The sequence below is a fragment of the Phalacrocorax aristotelis genome, chromosome 1, assembly GCF_949628215.1.
Source record: "Phalacrocorax aristotelis chromosome 1, bGulAri2.1, whole genome shotgun sequence".
NCBI lineage: Eukaryota > Metazoa > Chordata > Aves > Suliformes > Phalacrocoracidae > Phalacrocorax > Phalacrocorax aristotelis.
This window is the reverse complement of record NC_134276.1, coordinates 204,764,882-204,787,498: the sequence shown is the minus strand read 5'-3', so window position 1 is coordinate 204,787,498 and position 22,617 is coordinate 204,764,882. Positions and strand designations below refer to the sequence as shown.

Below are 22,617 nucleotides of genomic sequence, written 5' to 3'. Positions count from 1 at the left end.
AAAAATGCCAATCATTACAGCATTTAATTATTTATTAGGCACTGAAGGGGAGGGAGAGATAGTGAATGGATCTAATCAGCTGCCACTAGCTGTCAAATAAACACAACCTTATAAATAATTAATTAGCACTTGGCTTTGGCACTCAGGTTTGATATTAACATTTCATATTTTCCATCCAAGATGTACAATAACTTCCCTCCTGTCTGTTTTGGGTTCTTTTGTTTACAAAGCAGGAGGCAAAAAGGCAAGGCTAGGAAATCACCATTCAAGTATGGACTAGGAGTTCTTTAAAACAACATTTCCTCCTGCTAAACCAATTGCCTTAATAACACACAATGTTGTAGATGGAAGGGGAGGGGTCCAATTTCTTTGCCTCACATTACTGCTCTCTCCGTCTCACCTGGACTGGGAGCTGTCAAGGAAGGAGGTGATAAGCTGGCGCCTCCCATCCTTGTTGAAGACCAGGGCCTTGCCACTGGCCAGGACCCCGCAGCCAAAGCTGACCTCAGCCCCTCGGATGGAGTAAAAATTGTGGTAGGAGGAGAGGCGGGAGCTGGTGAAGCTCTCTGAGATGAACATGGGGAAGGTCTGCGATGCCATCTCACACGCCGGCCCTGAAAAGCCGGGGTCACACCTGCGGGTGAGGAAGATTGAACAGTGTAATTAATGACCCATCTTCTCCTGTGGTTGGTTGGCAAACCAACATAGTGGCTGCAGTTGCTCTTGAACTGACGATGCCTACAAAGTCTCTCCCAAATCTAAGGACCAAGAACATCTTTAAACTTTATTTAAGTATTGCATAGCCAATGACTTTCTTTTAGCTAGTACTTATTTTTCCAGTTTAAAAAAATCATAGTTATGAACACCCCACCAATCTACATATGACACCCAATACAGAAATGTTTTTATTTGTTTTTGGAACAAAAATACTGCCAACATAATTTGCAGATGTTCATATGTAAAATTATTACTTTTTTTTATCTGTAGTACGACAGATGTGATTACAAGAAATTGAGTAACGAAACAGAACACCCCTGGGTCATGTTCTTGTTAATACCTAAGAATAGTTACACCAATATTTTGAATGTGCTTACTGATTTTGAGTAAGTACCTTCTTAGGCTGGAATACTTTTAACAAGCCAGCCTTTCAGAAGAAGTAGAGCGCTGACCTTCTGTCCTTGACATGTGTTAGGCTATGGGATATTAGAACTATGAAAATTGTGATTCTTTCCCAAAATCTAATATGAAGTGATACAGTCCCAAGTCACCTCTAAAACCAGTATAAAGCATGCATCACTGACATTTCAGTGTGCTCTGTAGCACATTTTAAGATGAACTGGAAGATGCTCTCCCAAAAGAAAATTCTAGAAAAATATTAAATATGCTGCTGTTTAGAAAGATTGATCTTTAGCTCTCCAGTGAGCTTTATGCATTCTGGGGGCTACGCTAGTTTTATATTTAGTCATCTCAAAAAGCAAGGGCTGAAATGAAAATCACTTCAACTTTCAGATCATCAAGTGAACTATGTGACAGAAATTGAATACAAGTACTGAATTATAACTCTTACTTGCAGCCATTTCTAGTACACTGTCCTCTCCCTGAGCAGAATTTGAGGCAAGACGGACCAATATAAACTGCAGAGAAAAGAAATCAGTTAAATGAAGGGTTGTGGTAATTGATAAACAGAATATAACAAATAAAAGAAAGTATATAGACCTGATCATACAGTTATTGTATTTATCTTAATCTGACTAGCTGGAAGACATCTACAAAACGATAAAATGCATTTAAATGTATCCTTCTGTAGAACTGAGTAATGGAGTTTTGCTCTGTGTCAAAGACAGCCATGGATAATTTATTATTTAATGGGTAATATCTATCTGTGGCTTGAGACACTAGTGATGTTTTAATTAATGTACCTGATTTTCCTAAGACTGTGAATGAGATCAGATGATTTGCTATGCATTGACCATTTTCTTGCCTTCCCTTTTCTTCACCTTATTTCAGAGATGTAATTCAATATATATATTAGTACATTCCAATAGCAGTCTTGTAGATTTTTATAATGTATTGCTGCTTTTCTCAGTGAAATCCACATATTTAACTTCACTGGACTTATTGGAATTAGAATCTTCCTTGATATGTCTTAAGTAACTATTAAATATTGTACAATTTCACTGATTCATTCAAAAGGAACAAAACTCCAAATAATATGCACTCAAAAATACCCAAGAGTTGTTTTGCTACTTTACTTCATCTTTCTCCAGTGACTCCTAAGTGACATTGTTGATATTTTGTGAAGGATATGAACGATGGGAAGATGAGCAAATCTTAGTATAATCTACATGTCATTGCACTACTGTAAAGAAAATCGTTAATCTGGGTATCGACCAAATGCATTAATCCGAGCGTAGCCCAAAGTCTGTGGGCAATGTTCTTTGAACACAATATGATAAACATGCCTCAACCATGAATAGTGTCATCTTTTCTGATAAAGAATGTCTATTACTTGGAGTTATCCACTTGCACTGTGACTTTTGGAATATCATCCAAGTAGCACCAATTTGAAATAATCTGTAACAAGCAGTACTCATTCCCTCTCTTAGTTTTATGATGTTGCCCATCGTAGCAGTGTGTCAGTACTCCCTGGCAGACACACTCTAAACCCCTGTTAGCTATTCCCTGTAACTAACTCCCAGTCGGACTTCATGTGATTTCTAGGTTTTCTCACTTTTCAGAGTGCAAAAATTCTGTTCTGCCTGTTTGATTTATTTGTTTCTTTCGAGGCCTTTTTGAGGGGTGCTAAAAGTAGAAGGGTTAAAGATATAATGATGTCATTCAAAATGAAAAAAACTTTATGAAAATTGGCAGTTTTCCAGTGTTTCTAAAAGATGGCCAGCTTCCAGATTTCATTTAAAAATTAATTCACATAAGAAACAGTTGTGAAGCTAAAAGTCAGAGTGTTGAATCCTTGAAAATCTTCCTCTCTTCAAGAATTCAAGTGGCTTGCCAATATTTATAAGTCTTTCCCCACAATACTGAAGTGCAAAGCTTCAGTTCCACTAGTATCTAACAAAGGAGGCATACAAAACCTTGTAAACACATTCACCTTTAAGACTTGATTCCCATGTCACCGTTCTACGCCTCAAACAAATTTCAGAACAGGCAGTTTTTAGACAGAGGATTGGTAAAATTGCTTTTGAGATGGTAAAGAGTGAAGCATGCAGCATCCTTTGATGAAATTGTACTAAGGCGCAGTGGTTGCAATTTGCAATCATAGTTGCAAAGGTAGGCTAGATATATGAATTGTCCATTAATTTTCAAAATCTTGTTGTTTTGTTCTGTTGTAAAGAATTTGGATCCTTGCATTGATTTTACCTTGCTCTTATTTCTGTGGACTTCTGTAAGCATCTCCAACACATACAGTCTGCATTTTGCTAGGTAACAACTCATCTTTGCAGATACTCTCAGACATCTTCTTATGTATATATACCCAATTTTCCCTTAATTTTACTTCCTTTTTGAGGCAAACCATCATCTTTAAAGACAAGCATGAATGTTCTATCCAGAATGTCAAGGTGATGCTACTTAAGAGACCTATTTCCATAACGTTTTGTGAAAAACTTTCATTTGCAGCATTACACTATCAAGACACCATGAAGAAGCTTCTTTTCAAAACTAGGCAGTAATCTATTTTAAGAATTTTGCAAAATGTAACTATTTACCATTCCCAGGTTCCATATCAAACCTTACTAGGAATCACTACAAAATTTACATCACTGTAAACCTTTAAATTACATACTTCATATATCTAACAAAAAGAATTCTGCATGTAGTTTACTTAGTCCCAAAACATCTAAGACTAATGAGCAAAGCTAAAAAATTTGCACCTTCTCATAGTTAGCCCTTTCAATCATATTTATTTCTGCATTTCATACCATATATCTATTTTATCCTGTGTTCTTAAATATTTTTTTTTTCTGTGCTTTAAAGTATTTCCTTTCAAGACTGGCTCTGGTTATCCCCTGCACTAAGTTTTATAATTATACGAGTCAGTATAAGCTTCTCCCAGTTTTTCACATCCATTTAAGGAACAGGTAGGTGAAAAAGAAATTCCTAAAAGAATAGTTCCCTGAAACAGATGGTACTTCCTCCCTGAAGATATTGTAAACAATGTGAAAGTTTTGTTAGTGTTCGGTAGCAGCATTGCTTTATGAAGGTCTTCTATGTCCAGAAGGAAAACTATGTCCCAGATACTGTAACTGTTGCTGAGGCTGGTGCAGTACCTGTCCTTAACAGCGCAGTGTGGTACCTATTTATGTAATTAGGACTAAGCAGTGAGAGGAAATGTTATATTAAGCCCTTGCCACCAATATATTTTCCTGGAAAGTGTTCACTTAAAAAGAAAAAAAAAGGAGTAATCTACTAGGCTATAGTCTTTTCAAATGACAGAATTCCTCTCTAGCTTCAAAATGCACTTGCTACCAAGTGCAGATATGAAGAAAAAGAATTTAACAAACTGCAAATCCTTTGACCTCTGGAAAATACATTTAATTGGGGCAGCATAAAATATTTACTCTTCTGACGTATCATGATAATGGATAAGAATACTAACTATTATCGATTGCCCACATATTTCCAAGGATTGGTCCTGTTTGCCTCCATCGAATCCTGGTGTCACTTGTTAACGCCGCATTAGGAAGGGGAATAGTTATTCGGTTCCACCTGAAACACATATAACACAAATACTAACATTTTAAACTGATAGTTGTTAAGCAACTGTATGTTTTGCAGATGTGCTTACATATCCTGGAAGCTTCGTGAGAAGTTTTGATTCTAAAATCTGCTGAAATTAAGCAGTGAATTTACTGCAGCTTTTGAAAATATAAATGAAGAAAAAAGAACATGGCCCATGATATTTTCATACAATATATGAATGTTAATTATTCCATTATAAAACACAGCCATTTTTTTTCCCTGTATGAGTGCATGAAGTCAGCAAAGATCTTAACCTGCTTTGCTACAGCAGCTCCTCCATCACAGTGAATATAATTGCATACTGCATTAAACCTTTCAGTATGACTGAGCTCTGTTTGGTGGAAACCCTTGGGGGTAAGAAGAGGGGCACAGAGGATTTGGCCTGCTGTTGTCTGGGCCATCATTCTCATGTCATCCGTGGTGGCTACGCACCGGGGTAATAGTTCCTATGACAATAGTACGGAAATGGGGATCACCAGATCATAGCAATGCTTCAACCACCCTCTCTTCCCATGGTCACACCTGCTGCTCTGAAGTGTCTGTGGGATACAGATACAGCGGGATACAGAGCCATGGGATTTCCTTTATGCCACAAGATATCACCATTCATTTTATGGTCAGAACAGTACTGAAGAGACTTAATAAAGAGAAGGGCTGATATAAGAACGTGACAGTAACAACCATCTCCATCTGCAGAAATACAGAGGATGTGCTTCATTGTAACCCAATATTGGGAGTCCAAGCATGTAAAAGTGTCTGAGGTTGTAAATATGGCTTTGACTGATGGTTCTTCTGACTAAGAAGAAATTTTTTGTGGCTTTGACAAGGTATATATTTTCTTTTAATTACCAGCATGCTGTCCACATGTATTTTTTTTGTAATTTATCTTTAAAATCAAACAAATAATATTATACCGCAGAGGCAGCCCCATATATTTCAGATTTCATTACTGGGCAGCCAGGGAGACCAGAACACTCCTTCCTTGCTGTCCTTAGCTAGTAAAAAATAAAAGATGACACAGGGTTGTGTGCTTTGCTGCTTTCTTCTGTCACCTATAATTCAGTTCTCTAATCTTGCATCTCAGTTAGCTTTGCAGAGAACACTCACCCGCTGTAATTTTCAGAGGCATAGACAGTGCTGTGGGGGAGGTGAGGCCCAGCACATATCTCAGGCAAACACTCGGTGTGGAGTAGGGACCAGGAGCGACCATGGTTGGTTGAAAACTCCAAGCTGACGCTGATAACAGTGAAGGAAAGAAAGGAGAAAGACACCATGAGCCTACCTGGCATAGATATGAATGTAGAAGTACCAACGCTGAGAAACCACCAAATCTGTTATTCCTAATAACTGATGCTGAAACATGAAATAATTTTAAGCAGACTCTGAATACAAAAAGTCCTGAAAACACAAACATGAAACAAATCTGAGTGTTTAAAAACCCAAAGGGTAGCCTATAGACTGAGGATTATCTAAACACCTAGTCCTTCTTTGGCCACCATCTAGCTGGCGTTTTTATGCTGTTGCTGTTAAATGAGCTGATATTATTCTTGTATTTCAGCTAGAAATGGTTTCAAAAATAATGAGGAGAAAACCTGGATTCATCAGAGCTGTACAGCATCATGTGAGCAGAGGACACTTATAACTGCCAGCTATTGGACTCCTCAGTCGTCTGCCTCCTCCACCCATTGTGCCTAAATGGAGATCAGAAACCCACTACGGAACAGTGAAAATGTCCAGCCCCCACTGAGGACTGCAGTGGGTGCAGGGTATCTGGGGAAGGGCGCCCTTCAGAGAGCCCCTGTAGCAGGCAGAGTCCCCTGGAGCCATGGGAGTCTCTGTGCTGCCCAGCCATGGTGGTCTTTGGAGGCTTCCACCCACTTCACAGAGCCTGGAGTGCTCCGTGGTGAATTTTGTGAGTTGTAGGGACATAACCATATGCAAAAACTCAGATTTGCCTGGAAAAAGGTTGCTCTTCTCTGGTTTAATTGACTAGAGGTAAACTATACCATCCATGTGCAGATAGTGACATAAGAGAACTGAAACTCTATGAGATTATCCACTGAGTCTAGCTATTACTAGAATTTTTTCCTTCCTTGTTTCACTGCATAGTTAAAAAAACACTGTTTATAATCTAAGAGTGTAAGATCCTTAGATCTTTTACATTCTGAGGACCTTGAAAATTTAATATAGAAAGTGCTTGATTTATTAAGGACTTAGTACTTTACTGAAATACTCTTGTAAATACCTCCATAAAATTAACTTGTAATATTCTGTTTTACTTTAAGTAACATCAATGGAACATTATAGAAGTCATAATTCATCACCTCAATACTAAATTATTGGATTATAACTTTTTCTTTTCATTATAATTTGCTGACAATATTACTTAGTATAATTTGCTGACAATATTACTTTATTTAAATGTACCATCCCTGTGATATTGTAAATGTGTATTAAAATGGTTTATGGAGGTTTTGACTAATTTATTTCAGATATAACTGTACTGATACCTTGGAGGATCATATTTACTGCATATATTTCCCACTCTACTCCGTGCTTGTTCCCACTCTACTCAGCGCTTGTCAGGCCACACCTGGAGTACTGTGTGCAGTTCTGGTCCCCACTATACAAAAAGGATGTGGACAGGCTGGAAGGGATCCAGAGAAGGGCCACCAAGATGGTCAAAGGACTGGGAAGCCTGCCATATGAGGGTAGGCTGGGAGAGCTGGGTTTGTTCAGCCTTGAGAAAAGGAGGCTCAGAGGGGATCTCATCACCATGTACCAGTACTTAAGGGGTAGTTACAAAGAAGATGGAGACTCCCTTTTTACATGGAGTCCCATGGAGAGGACAAGGGGGAATGGGCACAAGTTGCTCTTGGGGACGTTCTGATTGGACACAAGAGGGAAATTTTTCACAGTGAGGCCAGTCAACCATTGGAATAATCTCCCATGGGAAGTGGTTGACTCGGCCACGTTGGACACCTTCAAGAGTCGTCTGGACAGGGTGCTGGGCCATCTTGTTTAGACTCTGCTCTTCCTAGAAAGGTTGGACTAGATGATCCCTGAGGTCCCTTCCAACCTGGGATTCTGTGATTCTGTGATATTCAGTGTGAGGCTTTCACATTTGCCGTAATGAAAGCATTATGAATAATGCTGTAGACCAGGAGATGGGAAATGCTGCTGTATTTGGGAGATACAAATAGGGGTAATGGGGACCTAGTGCTTCTTTTGTTATGAAGAAGCTGACTTCTGCTTCAGAAATAGTTTACATGAAGGAAGAATATTAATCTTTCAAAATATGTACTAAGCCCCATCAGATAACAGACCGAGACAGAGAATTTACGTAACACATGTTTACATGCCAGGAATGATTACAGGCAGTTTTCACTTTCCATGTAAAAAAAATGTTGCTGCCTTCCCTTCCTTGATTTTTGCAGCCCCTTGAATTCCGCTGCCTAGCATGGCTGCTAGGACTGTCAGTGCTAATGCAACTCTTTCCAGTTGGAAGTAGATGCCACAGAACGTGGATGTGGAAGCATTTACAGTCTCTTATTTTAACCTCTTGACTCTCAAAAAATATAAAGTAGCTTAATCCTCATAAAATATCAGGGTAAACAGTCTCATTTGTACATAAGGAAAGAGGGACTGTGGACAGTTTTGTTTTGGGTTCCCTATTTGAAGAAGGATGTTAAGAAACTGGAGAGGTGGGGCAGAGGATGACCAAGATGTCCATGGCCTCAAGCACTGATCTAGGAGGGGCTGGGGAGCCAGCTTGCTCAGCCTGGTGAGGTGGGGTGAGCTATGGCAGCCTGTGATGGTGCAGAGGGCACTCACAAGTGGGGCAGAACCAAACTCTTCTCAGTACTGCCCACAGTAGAAAGGGCAATGGCCACAAAGACATGGCTTCAGAGTTTTGGACTGCACGTTAGGAAACACTTCTTCACTTGACCAGGTCACCCAGAGAGGTAACACAACCTCTGTCCATGGAGGTTTTCAAGTCATGGATAGGTAAAGGCGTGTCTGACCTGACTTATGCTGCTAACAACCCCACCTGCAGCAACAGGTTTCACTAGATAACCTCTGAAGGTCCCTTCCAACCAACATTTCTAATATTCTGCAAAATGTGGAGGAGAAAATGACTCCCTTCTTCCCTTTTTCTCCCCCTTAACTCCATGGAAAATATAATGTTGAATGTCCCAATGAAGTGAAGCCAGCAAAAGAGTTCTGTGGTCAGTGTACAGGCAGTGAAGTACTCACATTGGTGGTCATCAAGATGAGGGCCATTTATCACCAGTCTCACAAGAATTAGTTATGCTTTTGGCATCAGTAATCTTGGGACGTCGGTAGGGCTGGTTTCTGCCACTGCCTTTAATACTTTCCCCTTTACACAGTATTAAAAGGTAAATCTCATATCCATCAGAAACAGGAACAAAAGTCACTCTGAAATCATGAGCATATTTCAGAATGACGGACTAAGAAAAGCAAGTTTTGACCTGGAAAGCTATTTAATAGACTCCTTATTGCATATCAGGTATATGAACCTGGGCCTCTGGAGATCAGGAGAAACATTAGCTTTTGAGCAGCTTTTATCTGTCATTACTAATCCTTTTCATTCTTTCTGAGAAAAAAAAAATACTTGTATAGATGTTATAAACCAAAATGTGCTAGAAAGCTGATAATCAAAAGAGAAACCTCGTCTGTTGTACCTGTTACCAGGTTGATAAGTTCCACAACCCAAGTTGATGGAAAACTGGATCATGTGAGTGACCGTGGAAGGGAGCACTGGAAGGACGTGGAAGTAATCTACAGCCCAGACGTTCCTGTTGTGGCCTTGGTGACTCTTTTGCTTCAGGCAAAACTTGGTTGCTGGAGTCTGCAGGTCCGGACCAATGACAACAGAAACCAAAGATGGAACCTTTAAAAGAAATTAAATCAGGCTTAAATAAAACAGATAATATTTTAAAAGGTCACAAGGAACTATTTAAAATAGAAATGCAACTTCAAATGTGCTGAATCAAACATGTACTTTTCTCTCTCCTTGTTTCAAGTCTGTTAAATTTTTTTAGCCACCTTTTTCCACAGAAGATCCCAAATAAAAATATTTCATATTATGTGCATTATTATTAACACTCTGGATACCAGTGCTGCTTACCACCTTAGTGGGATCAGTTTGGTTCATTGTAAAGACACTGTAGAAAAGACTGTACCTTTGCATTCTGAAAAATACTAATTTATTTTGTCAGTGCTCAGTTGGTAATGGAAGACGGTATTTGTCCTGCAGCCTTTCAGCTCACAGAAACAAGGTAATGGTATGTCTAGTTTGAATACATGAGAATGGAATAACAGCACAAGTTCACAGGCATATATAGGGAGGATGTTATGTTGTGGAAATAAATGAAAACACTGCTTTACAAAGCTTAGCCTTTGTCCTAGAGCAACGTCATTAGACCTTTATTATGTCAAAAAAGGATGTCAGCTTTAAAATTGCTTGTTTAAAAAAAAAACTCCACAATGAAGTCAGTGTAATTTCAGATCCTATCTCTCTCTGCATTCCCCAATTAATTTTTTATTATTTTACAATTACAGTTTCCTTAGTTTTAAAAAAGTTCTACCCCATCTTTCACACAGAAGCAGGCGAGAGGGGGAAGCCATGCACAATGAAACAATGCAAGTGACTCAACCAAACCCAGGCCAAACTCAACTGTAAATATTTGCTCTCTGAATGATAGCTACAGTGAAAATGCACACAGACCTGTGCTTGAAATCAGCTGCATCTTTACCACCAAATTTCCTACATACTGTATAAGCGTACTGCATTTCAATCTCTAATGCATCTGTGTGTATATGTATTATGTATCAATTTTTGCTCTTTTTTACAGCAGCAGAGTAAGGACGCCTTAGGGCTGGGTTACTCAGGGTAGATGTGGTCTAAGTGCTTCCTTGCCCTAGACAGGAAGGATCCTGACAGCAAGCTCGAGGTCCTTATTGTTCTGCCTGGGTGTTAGATGTAGTTGGAAGGAGGCTGCACTAACAGCAGAGGAGAAGCTGCCTGCGCACGCTGCCAGCAACAACATCCTATGACTGAGTTCATAGCTTCTGAGTATCAAACCATGGCTAGCAGGAGCTTGGCTGGAGCCAGGAGTAATTATTTGTGAGGAGGCATTATTACCAAAGTTTTCAGTCGATGGCTGAAAATTTTTGCCTGCTGTCCATTTGCCTGTTATCCTAACACTAGCCAATGCCACAGTCCTGCTCTGGGGTGGAGTAATCAGCAATAACTGCAGAGTCATGTCACAAAGGCACCCTATCATTTTGAAATCTGCACATGATTTATGTGCTTGGGAAGATCATGTTTGACTGCCCCTGTGGAATGCAATATACAACATTGTTGTGATGACTTAAAAATAGATTGATCTACCCATCCCATCCACCTACTTTGTCTAAGACGATTTACCTTGTAAGCAGCATAGGTCAGAGTATCAAGAGGTATGTGTTCCCTCCTGCCTTCAACCTTGGCATAAAGTATGACATCATTTTCATGGGATTCTCCAGAATCACAAGTTCCCCCTGTATAACACACATTTGAGAGAGAAAAAAATTAATTGAAGTCCTTGTTATTGGAAAGTGGAATCGTATTATGCAGCCATAATTACAAAAATAATTGCAACCAGATGCTATTTAACTTACGATATGAAGCAAAAGAACACCAGCCCTAAGGGTACGATGTATATGAACTATTTGATCGGATACACAGTGCCAGAGATCAAGGGGGTTGACAATTATGAAAACCAGAAGTAACTCTCTTAATCAACTTATCAAAATAATTTTAATACAAAATGCTGTGCCCAAAGCAATACTTCCATCTGTATCCTTTAAATCCTATTTACATAGAAATGCTCTGCTTTTTGAGATCTCATCAGCAAACTGCTATTTAGTAGTCATGCTCTGTGCAGCCACGCAGATCATATGTGAGGACCTCTTAAATACTTCTCAGGTGATAGTTTGGCAGCTGAGAATTTGCTCTTAGTAGGAAATGAGGAAGGCTGCTGTGTACCTTTTTCATTGTGCTGCTTCTTCTGGTGTCTACACCATACCATAAAAGGGATGGATGGAGTCTCTTGTATTGCACAAAACATGTGTCGTAGTTGCCTCACTGGAATAGGGCAGCATTTGAAATATCTTCATATTGGTAGAACCCAAAATACTTATTAACCTTCTCCAAGAGAGCAGACTTATTGGCAAATTTGAGCATTAAGCTCTGCATATAGTTATGAGATGGACATCATCACATTAGTTTGGCTTTCTGGAAAAAGTTTTTAAAACAAAGTAGTTGTAATGAAACAGGAAATATTGCTTCCCTGTACACTATGGGTATTGCAGGTATTAAAAAAAAAACCCAACAAACCCAGAAGAAAACAGGATGAGGAAGCTTCTTTGAAAAGTCTGTAAGGTAGAAAGGTTGCATATATGAAACACTTTCTCTGCTATTTTCACTACAGATGGCTGGTTCTTGGAATGAAATAGGCAAAGCAGTCCAGAGAGCTAATAGGATGTGCATCTTTGATGTGTATTATACTGTAATAAGGAACACCCCTGTGTCCTTTCAAATCTTCTGCTTGCCTGAATATTGAAATTATTATTTATTCAATTTTCAAGTATGTACAGAATAAATTTTTCAAGTGATATCCCACTGTCCTCTGTGCCTGCATGTGTTGACAACTTCTCCCCTAAGTTCAGAAGGTTAAACAAATTTCTTTCCTGTTTCTCTTGCAGGTGGTGTAATGCTTGGAAGAACTGGGAAAAAGCATCCTCTTTTTCCTGTGCTTTATTGGTAATTCATGTAACACGGAGGAGATGTGTGACAATTTAGGACAACAACATGAGGTCTTCCACTCATTAAATAAAAGGTGTTATTTCTTGTTGATTCAGAAGGTTGCTTGTGGAGGTCACAAGTTTAGTCTCTGCTTCCTCCTTTATTATTCTATTCTCTACTTTTAAGCAAAACCCCTCACCTCCTCTAAACCTGGTGTTGAGAGAATAACCTCATGCAATTTCCTTTATGTGCAAATTAAAAGCTCTGGAAAAACACTGTGAGCTGCTGCATGATAACCACGATGTTTATAGGAATTTTAGTCTGTTGCAACACCAAACTAATGCAGTTGCACTGACAACAGCAGTGGGGAGGGGAAGTGGCAGGACAGGTTTGTTCTTGGCTGCTTTCTTAGCTCTGGTAAATCACTGAGATTGCACTTTGTCCCAGCAGGGAAGGTCCACAGATGATGCTAACACCACATCAGTGCTTTTCACTAGGGATGCCATTTGTAGGCCATACCTCCTCCAAGACTGTAGCACACTGTAGCATACTCTGTGTGAATCTCACCCTGGGCCAATACATTAGCAGAGGAAAATGTTTATGAATATAATAAGAGCTTTTGAGCAGAAACTATTCTGTCGGTCCAGCCAAGTAAGGCAGTCCCACCTCTGTGCTACTCTTTCATCCTTGGATGCAACTCTGTTCACTCTGGTGGATTAACACCAGGTTCCACATGAATATGACGGTAGGAGGAGATGTCAGGTACCTGAAAAAAAGGTCTATGGTGTGGTGAGGATGACAAAGATATGACCATCTCTTCTAATATAAGAAGCAAGGGGCATTGAATGAAATTAGAAGGTACAAGATGAGATACTTCACATGAAGAACTGTTTAACTGTGGAGTGGCCACAGGGTCTTATGGGCACAGCAGGTGGGTTCAGTTGATAAAAACTAGTACCAAGGTTTATTTTAGACACTGTAGAGGGACTTGCCTGGCCTATCCGCTACTCCAGCAGGCTGTGCCACTTCCACAAACCCTGGGTTATATCTGATAGTCTTGTGCTGATATGCTTGGACACCTCAAGCGGCAACAAGGACCTGTGCTTCTGTAATGAACCTTGCCTGAGGACTGATCAAGAGTGAACCCACACCTATGTGTGCACCAGGTGCTTAACCTTCCTTTATACCAGGAGATCTAATCCATGCTGTCAGTGGAGTCCAGGGAGCTGCTCAGCTGGTCTAGCACAGGTACCTCAGGGTGAGCTGAATGGGTTTTTCCAGCAATGGTACTGAACACAACTCCTCTTTCTATAAGGGAAGTTTAGACATGAACCTTATATGGATACACCTTCATGTACCTTCTATATTAAACTGTTTTAACCTGGGGCTAAATGTTTATATCAGCCAAAAAAAAAAAAAGGCTGGATAAATCCATGGGAGCAATGCCCACCAAGCGCTACTAAACCCAGAATGCCCTATTTGGTTCAAAAAGATTTTAATCTGCAAGTCAGTGCTATCTGGGACAATATTTCTGGGAGGCCTATTTATGTGCCCACCATGTTTGTACACCTGTGTGGTCACCCAGAAGGGTGGACTCTTGATCTGACTGAGAGCAGTCAGTCTTACATCCTCATAGGTGTCACAGCCACGAATCAGCGCTATCCTCTTCTGAGGAGTATTTAAAATAGTTATATGAACACTGCGCAGTTTAAATCTCACATGCTCCATATGTTGTATTATATTAGGAATATATACTCACCCATACTGAAATAAAATCTTAAGTTCCCATAACCTGTGGTGTCCATGTAGGGAGTGCATATTTTTCTTTCTCCGTCTCTGAGAAATACCATAGCTGAACCAGATTCCAGTGTCCCACATTCAGTACCAATGACGGCTCCAAATATGTCCCACCTGGAGAGTTCAACAGTGAGCAGAGAATGTGCAGAGGCACGTTACTAATAAATTTATACAAAACAGGTTCTAGAAGTTCATTTGTACATACAGAAGTAACTGCTGCTACTCTTACAGAGGGCAACAAAATGCAGTGCTTCAAATATGGTTCCCAAGACACTACTTACATATTCAATACTAGTTTTTAAACTCTGTTGGCTCAAATAAAGCAAATTAAACATAAATGTTTTAAATACATTGGCAGAAAAGCATGTATTATTAAAAAAATTAGGCTTTTAATGAGTGCTATTACCAAATATTTAATGTTGTGTTGTTGTATCACCTTCATTATCTTTCTGGCATAAAAATGTTTAAAATATAATTGCATTCTCTTTCATTTAATATAATCTAAGGTTTAGAGATCAATGAAACTTGAAAAGCTGCATGTCCACCATATCTGCTATACCTTCATTAACTATGTAGGTAATAGCTGTAAATGCTCTCTTTTCATCTTTGTGAGCATTTAGGATAACAGTTTTTAACTAACACACAGAGTATGAAAAAAGACTGCTGTGTTTTTAATATGTGATGATACAATCTTTCTCAGTTTTTCTGTGCAACATTTTCTCTTATTTTTTATTCAGTGCTAATTAAAAGAGCTGTTGCAGAATTTTCAATTAAATATTTTTATTGAAAATATGTTTTCATCATGAAAGCACTGGCTTCTTCAAAAGTTGATTAAAATATTTTGAAAGATTAAAAACTGTTGAAAACTCGTACATTGTTTTGGTCTGATACATTATTATTCGTGCTGAAGTCTTAATTAATTCATAATACAGTATTTTAAAAATATAAGGCTGATAAAGCAATGAAATTATTTAGAATCATTAAGTCATGATAATCCAATCATTTAACTAGCCAGCATGATTCAGGATGAATGAGAAAACACTGAAGTTCAGAAACCTTTGAGGGAAGGCAGAGCCTTTTCCTGACCACTTCCAACAGAAACAATCTGTAGCAGCGATGTGCTGTATGACAATTTCAAAAACTGTCATTTCAAGAACTTAACGGTCGATTTATCAGTTTAACCATTCCAACTATTTCAAAATTAATTTCTAGGATCTTCTTAAAAGCTGCCAGTTTCCCTATTGACGTAAGCTGTGACAGACCAGGAATGTGCCTGTTTGGAAATCCTGCTTTAAAATTGTTAGCTTTTTACACAGGAATTAGCAAGCTTAGCATCACTGAAAAGCTTTTTTTGATATAAATACAAGTATGTTAATGGAAGCAAGGTTTAACCTAACCCTAATTCTGAGGGAAGTATTTTAGTTGTGCAGACTTTTTAAAGGTAATGTGCAATATAATCAAAATACAATTTTGAAAATGTGTCTTTTGGGTTGAAAGCAAGTACTGAATTAAGCAGTTGTGCCTGCTTTAACTTACACAACAAAATCTCACAATGCTCCATTGATCTTTTGTATGCTCTATTTAGCTCAATTAAAACACTCTCTGTAGCGACCCACAAAACAACTCCAGAGTCATGAATGATGCAGATCATGGATGTTTCCAGGGATTCTCTCCTTTTAGGCAGCATTAGAAATGAAAACCAGAAAGTTCTTCAACATTAAAAAACTGTCACTTTAACAAAAATGCATCAAAACACTGTCTGTAAGGATAAATAGATAAGGAACCTGGGTGACGTCATGACAGAGATGTAGATATTCTTGATTAAACATTACATTTGGATTCATTTATCCCTCACACTCTTAAAATTCTTCTTTACAAAACAGATGATAGAATGACATATGGATCTAAATTACGTCTACTGGACATGGAGGCCCAAAGCTGCAGTGTATCTGCTAGAGAGGCCAGAGGCAGCCTGATGTGAGGATCACTTTTAGGCTCAGGCACAAATTTATGCAATTAAAGAGAAATAGAATGACAGTGGGAAGACGCGTGGTACTAACAGCAGGAACCCCTATCCATGCAGCTAGCAGCTCCAGGTGGGACATTGGAAAATTACCAATAAACTGCTTATTGTGAACAACCAGAACCTCCTCTGCCTTCACTGTTGAGTTCATTCAGACGCCTCACCTCCGAGAGGATTTGGCACAGAGGAAGGTGACAGTGACCCCTACGTGTGAGCTTCCTGTTGCTCTTCCTTATGAAGGAGGCTTTTGCCTTTCCTGAGAGCTGACCAGCTCCATCTGATGTTGCAAAGGGGAGCCTGAGAACTTCCTGCAAACTCTGCCTCAGGTATAAAGTGTTTCTGTGGCTCTTTGAATACAGTAAAACAATAGTTCAAATATAGTTCAAATAAAATTCAAAAACATTTCTCTGAGAAGGAATTAAGGAAGCTCATCTATTTGCAGTTGCATACAATTCCCAAAGCAAAGATCCACAGAAATGTTGCTAAGGGATATTGGTGGTAACAATTTTATATGATGGAGAGGTAGTCCATAACATCACCCAAGCTCAGTGGGTATTCACAGCTGCATGCAATTCAAACCTCCATTCTTGTAGCAACAATTCAAAGCAGGAAGTTTCTAACACAGTATAAAATCTGAAAAGCAAAAAAATAAAACAACAAAAAAAGAAAAAGCTATGAGGGTGTGGGCTGGCCGCTTAGTGCCTTGGAAAGCGAAGTTACCCCCTGCTAGGGCAGGCTGCTGCACCACCAAGATTTTACATGCGGCGGGCAGATCAGGACCTGGTTCCTGGGACTGCACGCAGGATGGGAGTGCAAAGTGCACCTGCTGCCTGCACCCTGCCTCGCTCCTAGCTCCTGCAGATTGGAGTTAGATGCTGTGTGACAGTGAAAATGTAATGTTCCTCATTCAGAAGAAATTGTGCATTTGCGAACCAGGGTATGGTATAAGCATTTTATGTCCATAGTCTTACTCACTGCAGCGTTTACTATTGTAATTATTTTTTAAGAGTTTACTCATTATCTAAGAAGGAGGTGTCCGGATTAGAACAGCTGACGATGCGGGGTCTGGCCTGACTTAGCTCAACTAAACACCTGGTCCAGCAGAGACAGGATCTACAGACGGGACAGACGTCCCCAGGTAACACTCCCATCCTGTTTTTTCAGGATGGAAAGGAGACTATGAGAACATCTCAAATGTATCCCACATGGTCACCTAGCACACAACACACACACACTCATTTTCTTTCCTTTGTCTGAAAGAGTACCCGCTATGCCATGGGTTGATTATTCAAACTGGGACAGAGTTCACAATGAGTATTTTTTCTGTAAGCCCCGAATAAACCACGTGTCCACAGGACACATTAGCATGTATTTCTTAAGAGATGCTCTTTATCTTCAGAACAGCATAGGCAGCATTTGAATCAGTTGCTAATGATCTGAAGCACTTTGTAGGTTAAAATAAACATTCAGTAGAGGCCCATAAATTAACAGTGTATGTTTCTCATTTCCCTGGGGTTACAGCAACTAATGAAATTCTTTGGGTTTGTTTTTGGTTTGTTTGTTGTTGTTTTTTTTTTTAATAAAAAAGAACGAAGGCCACATTGTTGGTTATTTTCTTTTTGTCAGCATTTATACACTGAGTTATACAAAATGATACTTCTTTACCAGGACACTTTTTTTTTTTTTTTGTAAGAGCAGTAATTTTCCTGGTTTCTTTACTTTCTTTGCCATTGCAGCAGTCCCTGCTGGATCTAGCTTTACAGATACTCTTTGAATTCCTCTATATATTTAAAGTAAAAATAGTAAATTATCAGCCAGATCCTCAGCTCTGGCATGGCAGGTATGGCTGTGCTCTTGGTGCTGGAAGGTAAGAGCAGGCTACTGATTCAGCTGTCCTGCCTCCACCTCCTCCTGCTCTGGCACCTGCAGCCTTCTGCACAAGCAGGAGCCCTCTCATGGCAAAGCGTGGCTCACAGCAGGGATCCAGAGGGGGATGAATTTTTCAAGGAATTTGATTTCATATGGATATGAGTTTGTTAAAAATACTCAAGTGTGACAGAATGAAAAAAAAATCAACATCACTTGTTTCTTCAGAATGACTATATAATTTACAAGCACAACTTTTTTTATTAAAAGCTTTGGTGACAGAATGGTCTGGAGACAGACTGCTCCTCCTGAGCTCTGGACCTGCTCCTTCCTAAAATCTGCAATTGCCTGTTATTTATTGTATTGCTATTTATCCCAGTCACAGTCTTCCCTGACAGCACAGCAAAGACAAAATGCAGATCTCTGTTTACCCAGTTTCCTGGTCCTTGGCATGATGCTGCACGCCTGCTTAGGTGCAGGGGCACTCACCCTTTAGGCTGGTTCTCAAATTCTTCTGCCCACTGCTCCTGGGCGTCCTCCGTGGAGAGGTCCACATCCCGGGTTGTGGCGAAATTGAACTCGCTGCCTTCCGTCCCGTGGAAGTAGATGGAGTTTCCATCTGACTGGCAGCTATGCTGTGGACAAAAGGAGGTGACATTACATTGGGTTTGCAAGGGCAGTTGTCCTGCGCATGCGCCAGCAGAGCTCAGTATGAGCTCCGTGTTATCTAACGACTCACAGATGCCTGAAACAAAATAAAAATAAAAAATGGATGGTCGTCTTTTATCTTCCTCGGAGCACCCCAGCGATTATTATGTCCTAGTCTTGTACCTGCTTCCTTACAAATGTACTTCAGAATGTTGCAAAACTGTGTTTTCATGGAAAAGATATGTACTATACCTTTGTGTGTTTATTTCTATTTTAAAGTATTGCCATTATGTCTGGCACATACACGACTGTGTGTGCAAATAACTCTAGTGGTATATCAAATATTGCTATAGATACTTTGTCGGCATAAGAGTTTCATGCTGTGAAACACATCAGATTTCCATGCCTGAATTTTTGCCAGCAGGGGTGTTTGTGTTTAAAATTGCCATGCATTGCACTACAGTAAGCTTTGGGCCTGAAGCGTATGAGTGAAAATGCTATTTGTTATATTTAATTCAAATAACATAACAAATAACTCTATAGGCCACTAGCTCTTGTGATACAGCAGTCTCAGGGCTCCTGATACTGCCCCCACACCCAACATGTCTGCTTTTCCTATTGCATTTCTGTATATATCACCTCAGCAGCATTAAATGAAGCCACGTATCTGCCCCAACGTGCCTCAACTATCATGACTTTCCAGGCACATCGACCTGGAAAGAGTTGTCTGTGAGGAGCACATGGAGGTTACAGTACAGGTTTTCTTCTTTCTCCCATCCTGCTTTTGACCTCTTGTGTGTCTGATAAAATGGCAAAAGTCTGCAAAAACTGTGTGGCTGAAGCAGATAGTCTAAGCTTCTAAAGAATATCTACCTGGCCTTAACGCAAATTGATAACTTGGCATTTTATTGGATTGTTCATATTAAAACAAATATTGATAAGAGTAATAATTAGCTCAAACACTTTTTAAAAAAAATATTGGTTGTATTAAAAGTGAAAGCTGAAATAAGAAATGAATAATTAGAATAATTCTGCATTCTTCCCACAGTTCAACATCTGAAAAAGAGACACAATAATGCCAAATTGCATTGACCTTTTCAGTACCATCTATGTAGTGCCCTCTTGTCTCTGAACCTGTTCATAACGTGCCAAGGGAAAGTATGGCAATCACCTCTTCTGCATTTAAAAAGGTCATGGTAGTGCCATAGAAGTGAATAATTAAATTTTTTGTAAAAAGGAGGATGTGGCAAGAAATGAAAACTGTCCAGTACATCTTTGTTGATGGGATTTTATTAGCAAAGTACAAAATAACACATTTTGTCATATTCTACAACTCTTCCTTAATTTATCAGTGTAATAATAATAATTAAAAAAAGACATAATAGAAGTTCTTTTGTTGATGATATTCAAGTACGGTTACCAATAACTTAGCAATTAATTTATATTTAGGAATGTAATTTGTGACTACGTTTCTAGAGGTGCCTACACATTGTTAGAAGAAGTCTGAGTACCTGAAGCCTGATTTTTGTATAGAGTCTTTCTGATCTATAGTTAATGACAACAGCTCTATGCTTATTAATGTTGATTAAATATCACACAAAGAAATAAACAGTATAAAAATGTAAAGAATGTTTCAACTTCTAAAATAAACAAATTGCTGTTAAAGTGTTTTTCTTCCAAAGAAAGGTCAAAGCAATAGAAAGATTCTGAAGTGTTGGTAATTTATCAAAGAAATTAAAGATATTTTGTCACAAGTCTCCTTGCTCTCTTAATGCACCATATATGCAGGACACCATATATGCAGCCACTGCCACTGAAAAGGCAGAATAATTTACACATAAAATATTGTATAACTTGCAGAAATTAATGAAGCAGTTTTATATTTTCCTTCTCTTTGGAAAACACTGTTTGTACTGTTTGTAATTGACTGAGAAATGGCTTTTCTTCACTGATTTTATCCTTCATGCTCACAGGTATTGCTAACATCAAAATTTTAAGAGTAATTTGCTTATTTTGCTTCTTGCTTTTCAGCATTTTCTTCATTTGCTGAACAGAATTGAAGTATCCTTTATGTGTCAATCAGTCTGTCACAAAACTCCCATCATCTGCAGGCAGTCGAGTAAATACACTAAAAATAAATATTCTGTCTAAAACTGAATTGAAATTTATATGTAACCTTTCATCTCTTAGGAAACAAATAGACACATAGATCCTACTGAGCTAGTTATTACAATTGCATAAAAGCTTTGGAAAATCCTTTATAAGCTTTCCTTATTTCTCAGGTGCTAAGTTATAGGTAAGTATATACTTTACAGTGAGGTATGTAATTAGTAGTCTCTTGCCTGATGAAAGTCACCTATTAAAATAAACATGGACTAGATACAACCCCATTATCATTTAACATTTGTATGTCCTTCTGCTGTCTAACAGAATATTTACTGAAGTACATCTGACGGAGTTTCCATTTAGGTTGTCAAGATAAATAAATGGCGATGGGGTGAATAAATAATTATGTATACAGTGTGTATGATCAACGCTTTAGGAAAGCTCAAAAGCATAATTTATTTCATTAGTTCTAGAAAACTATCCTTATGCTTTTGTACACAGCTACACAGTATCTATGAATATGTATTTCATGCATATTTTATGTGTTAATGAACCACACAACGTATGGCTCAAATCAACCTCTGCTCATGTTAGCTTTGAATCTCATGTGAAACAGCTTTGCAGAAGTTCAGACTGGGATTTAACTCCTTCTGTTATTCTACATAGCTATGAAACCAGTAATAGAAGCTCATTATCTTTAAGAGAGTAAGAAAGATACTCAAAACACACAGGTACAGCTTTTAAAGAAGTTCTGAGGGAGGACCATAATTTTCTGGTACCTTTTTCCCCCAGTGCCACTGTTTGGGACCCTGGACACATGCCCATGGGAGAAGCATATGAGGACTAGCCCCATTTGCATAAGCCATGCTGCCCCAGCAAGGGCCAGGGCTCCTGTGCTCATGATCTTGTCCTCTCCCCTGCCACATTTCCCTCGCCTGTATAATCATCACCCCCAGTTCACACTTAGCTTCCATATTTTTCTTTTCAATTTCCAAGTGGTTGCTATCTGTCTCTGCTTTTACTGCTTTTTTTTTTTTAATCTGGTGGGCTGCTGAGGGGTGAATAACCCCAAAGAGCACTCAGCCAAATTTTCCAGGAGCAAAAGAAGCTCCACAGGAGATGGTCCCTCACCAGCATCACCCCCTTGTCAGTCTTGTTCAACATCCAGGAGGCTGCTGACTGTGTTGAATTATTTTGTGGTTTTGTAACAGGTCTTGAACAGATTAGAGACTGAATTGAAACCATCAGACTCGTTTTCTCTTAGGTTCAACCCAGGATTCAAATCCAAGCCTTCGGAAACAAAGAACTAAAGTGCAATTTATGTACTGTGGTGCCTCTTGCTCAAATTAAAGACTTTACACTTGCAGTGGGAGTCTATATACTTCCAGTATTTAAGGACTGAATTTTACAGCTCTTTGGTTTTTTGGTCATTCTAAAGTGATAAAAAATGTGGAATGAGTATGCACTGTGTTTTGAAGCTAACTGGACTAAGTTATCCCTAAACTGGAGATACTGCAGATCTCTTCATGTAGATGTAGAGTTCTCTTTTACAAATTCCAGATTAAATATGTTCTCTGTTTCATTTTTATTTACACTTAAATGATTT

At 39.0% G+C, this 22,617-nt stretch overlaps 1 protein-coding gene across 2 annotated transcripts in view; it reads right to left on the bottom strand.

Annotated features, from left to right (window-relative positions):
* The window catches only part of RELN (reelin), a 297,550-nt gene that overhangs the window by 101,234 nt on the left and 173,699 nt on the right, over window positions 1-22,617 (bottom strand). For both annotated transcript variants that reach the window (XM_075081418.1, XM_075081419.1), the window contains exons 11-18: window positions 18,747-18,892; window positions 14,331-14,482; window positions 11,213-11,325; window positions 9,465-9,673; window positions 5,866-5,994; window positions 4,616-4,725; window positions 1,568-1,634; window positions 401-634 (exon numbers count right to left, since the gene is read on the bottom strand). In XM_075081418.1, the coding sequence (XP_074937519.1) occupies window positions 401-634; window positions 1,568-1,634; window positions 4,616-4,725; window positions 5,866-5,994; window positions 9,465-9,673; window positions 11,213-11,325; window positions 14,331-14,482; window positions 18,747-18,892 (1,160 nt within the window). The remainder of the gene's footprint in view (window positions 1-400; window positions 635-1,567; window positions 1,635-4,615; window positions 4,726-5,865; window positions 5,995-9,464; window positions 9,674-11,212; window positions 11,326-14,330; window positions 14,483-18,746; window positions 18,893-22,617) is intronic.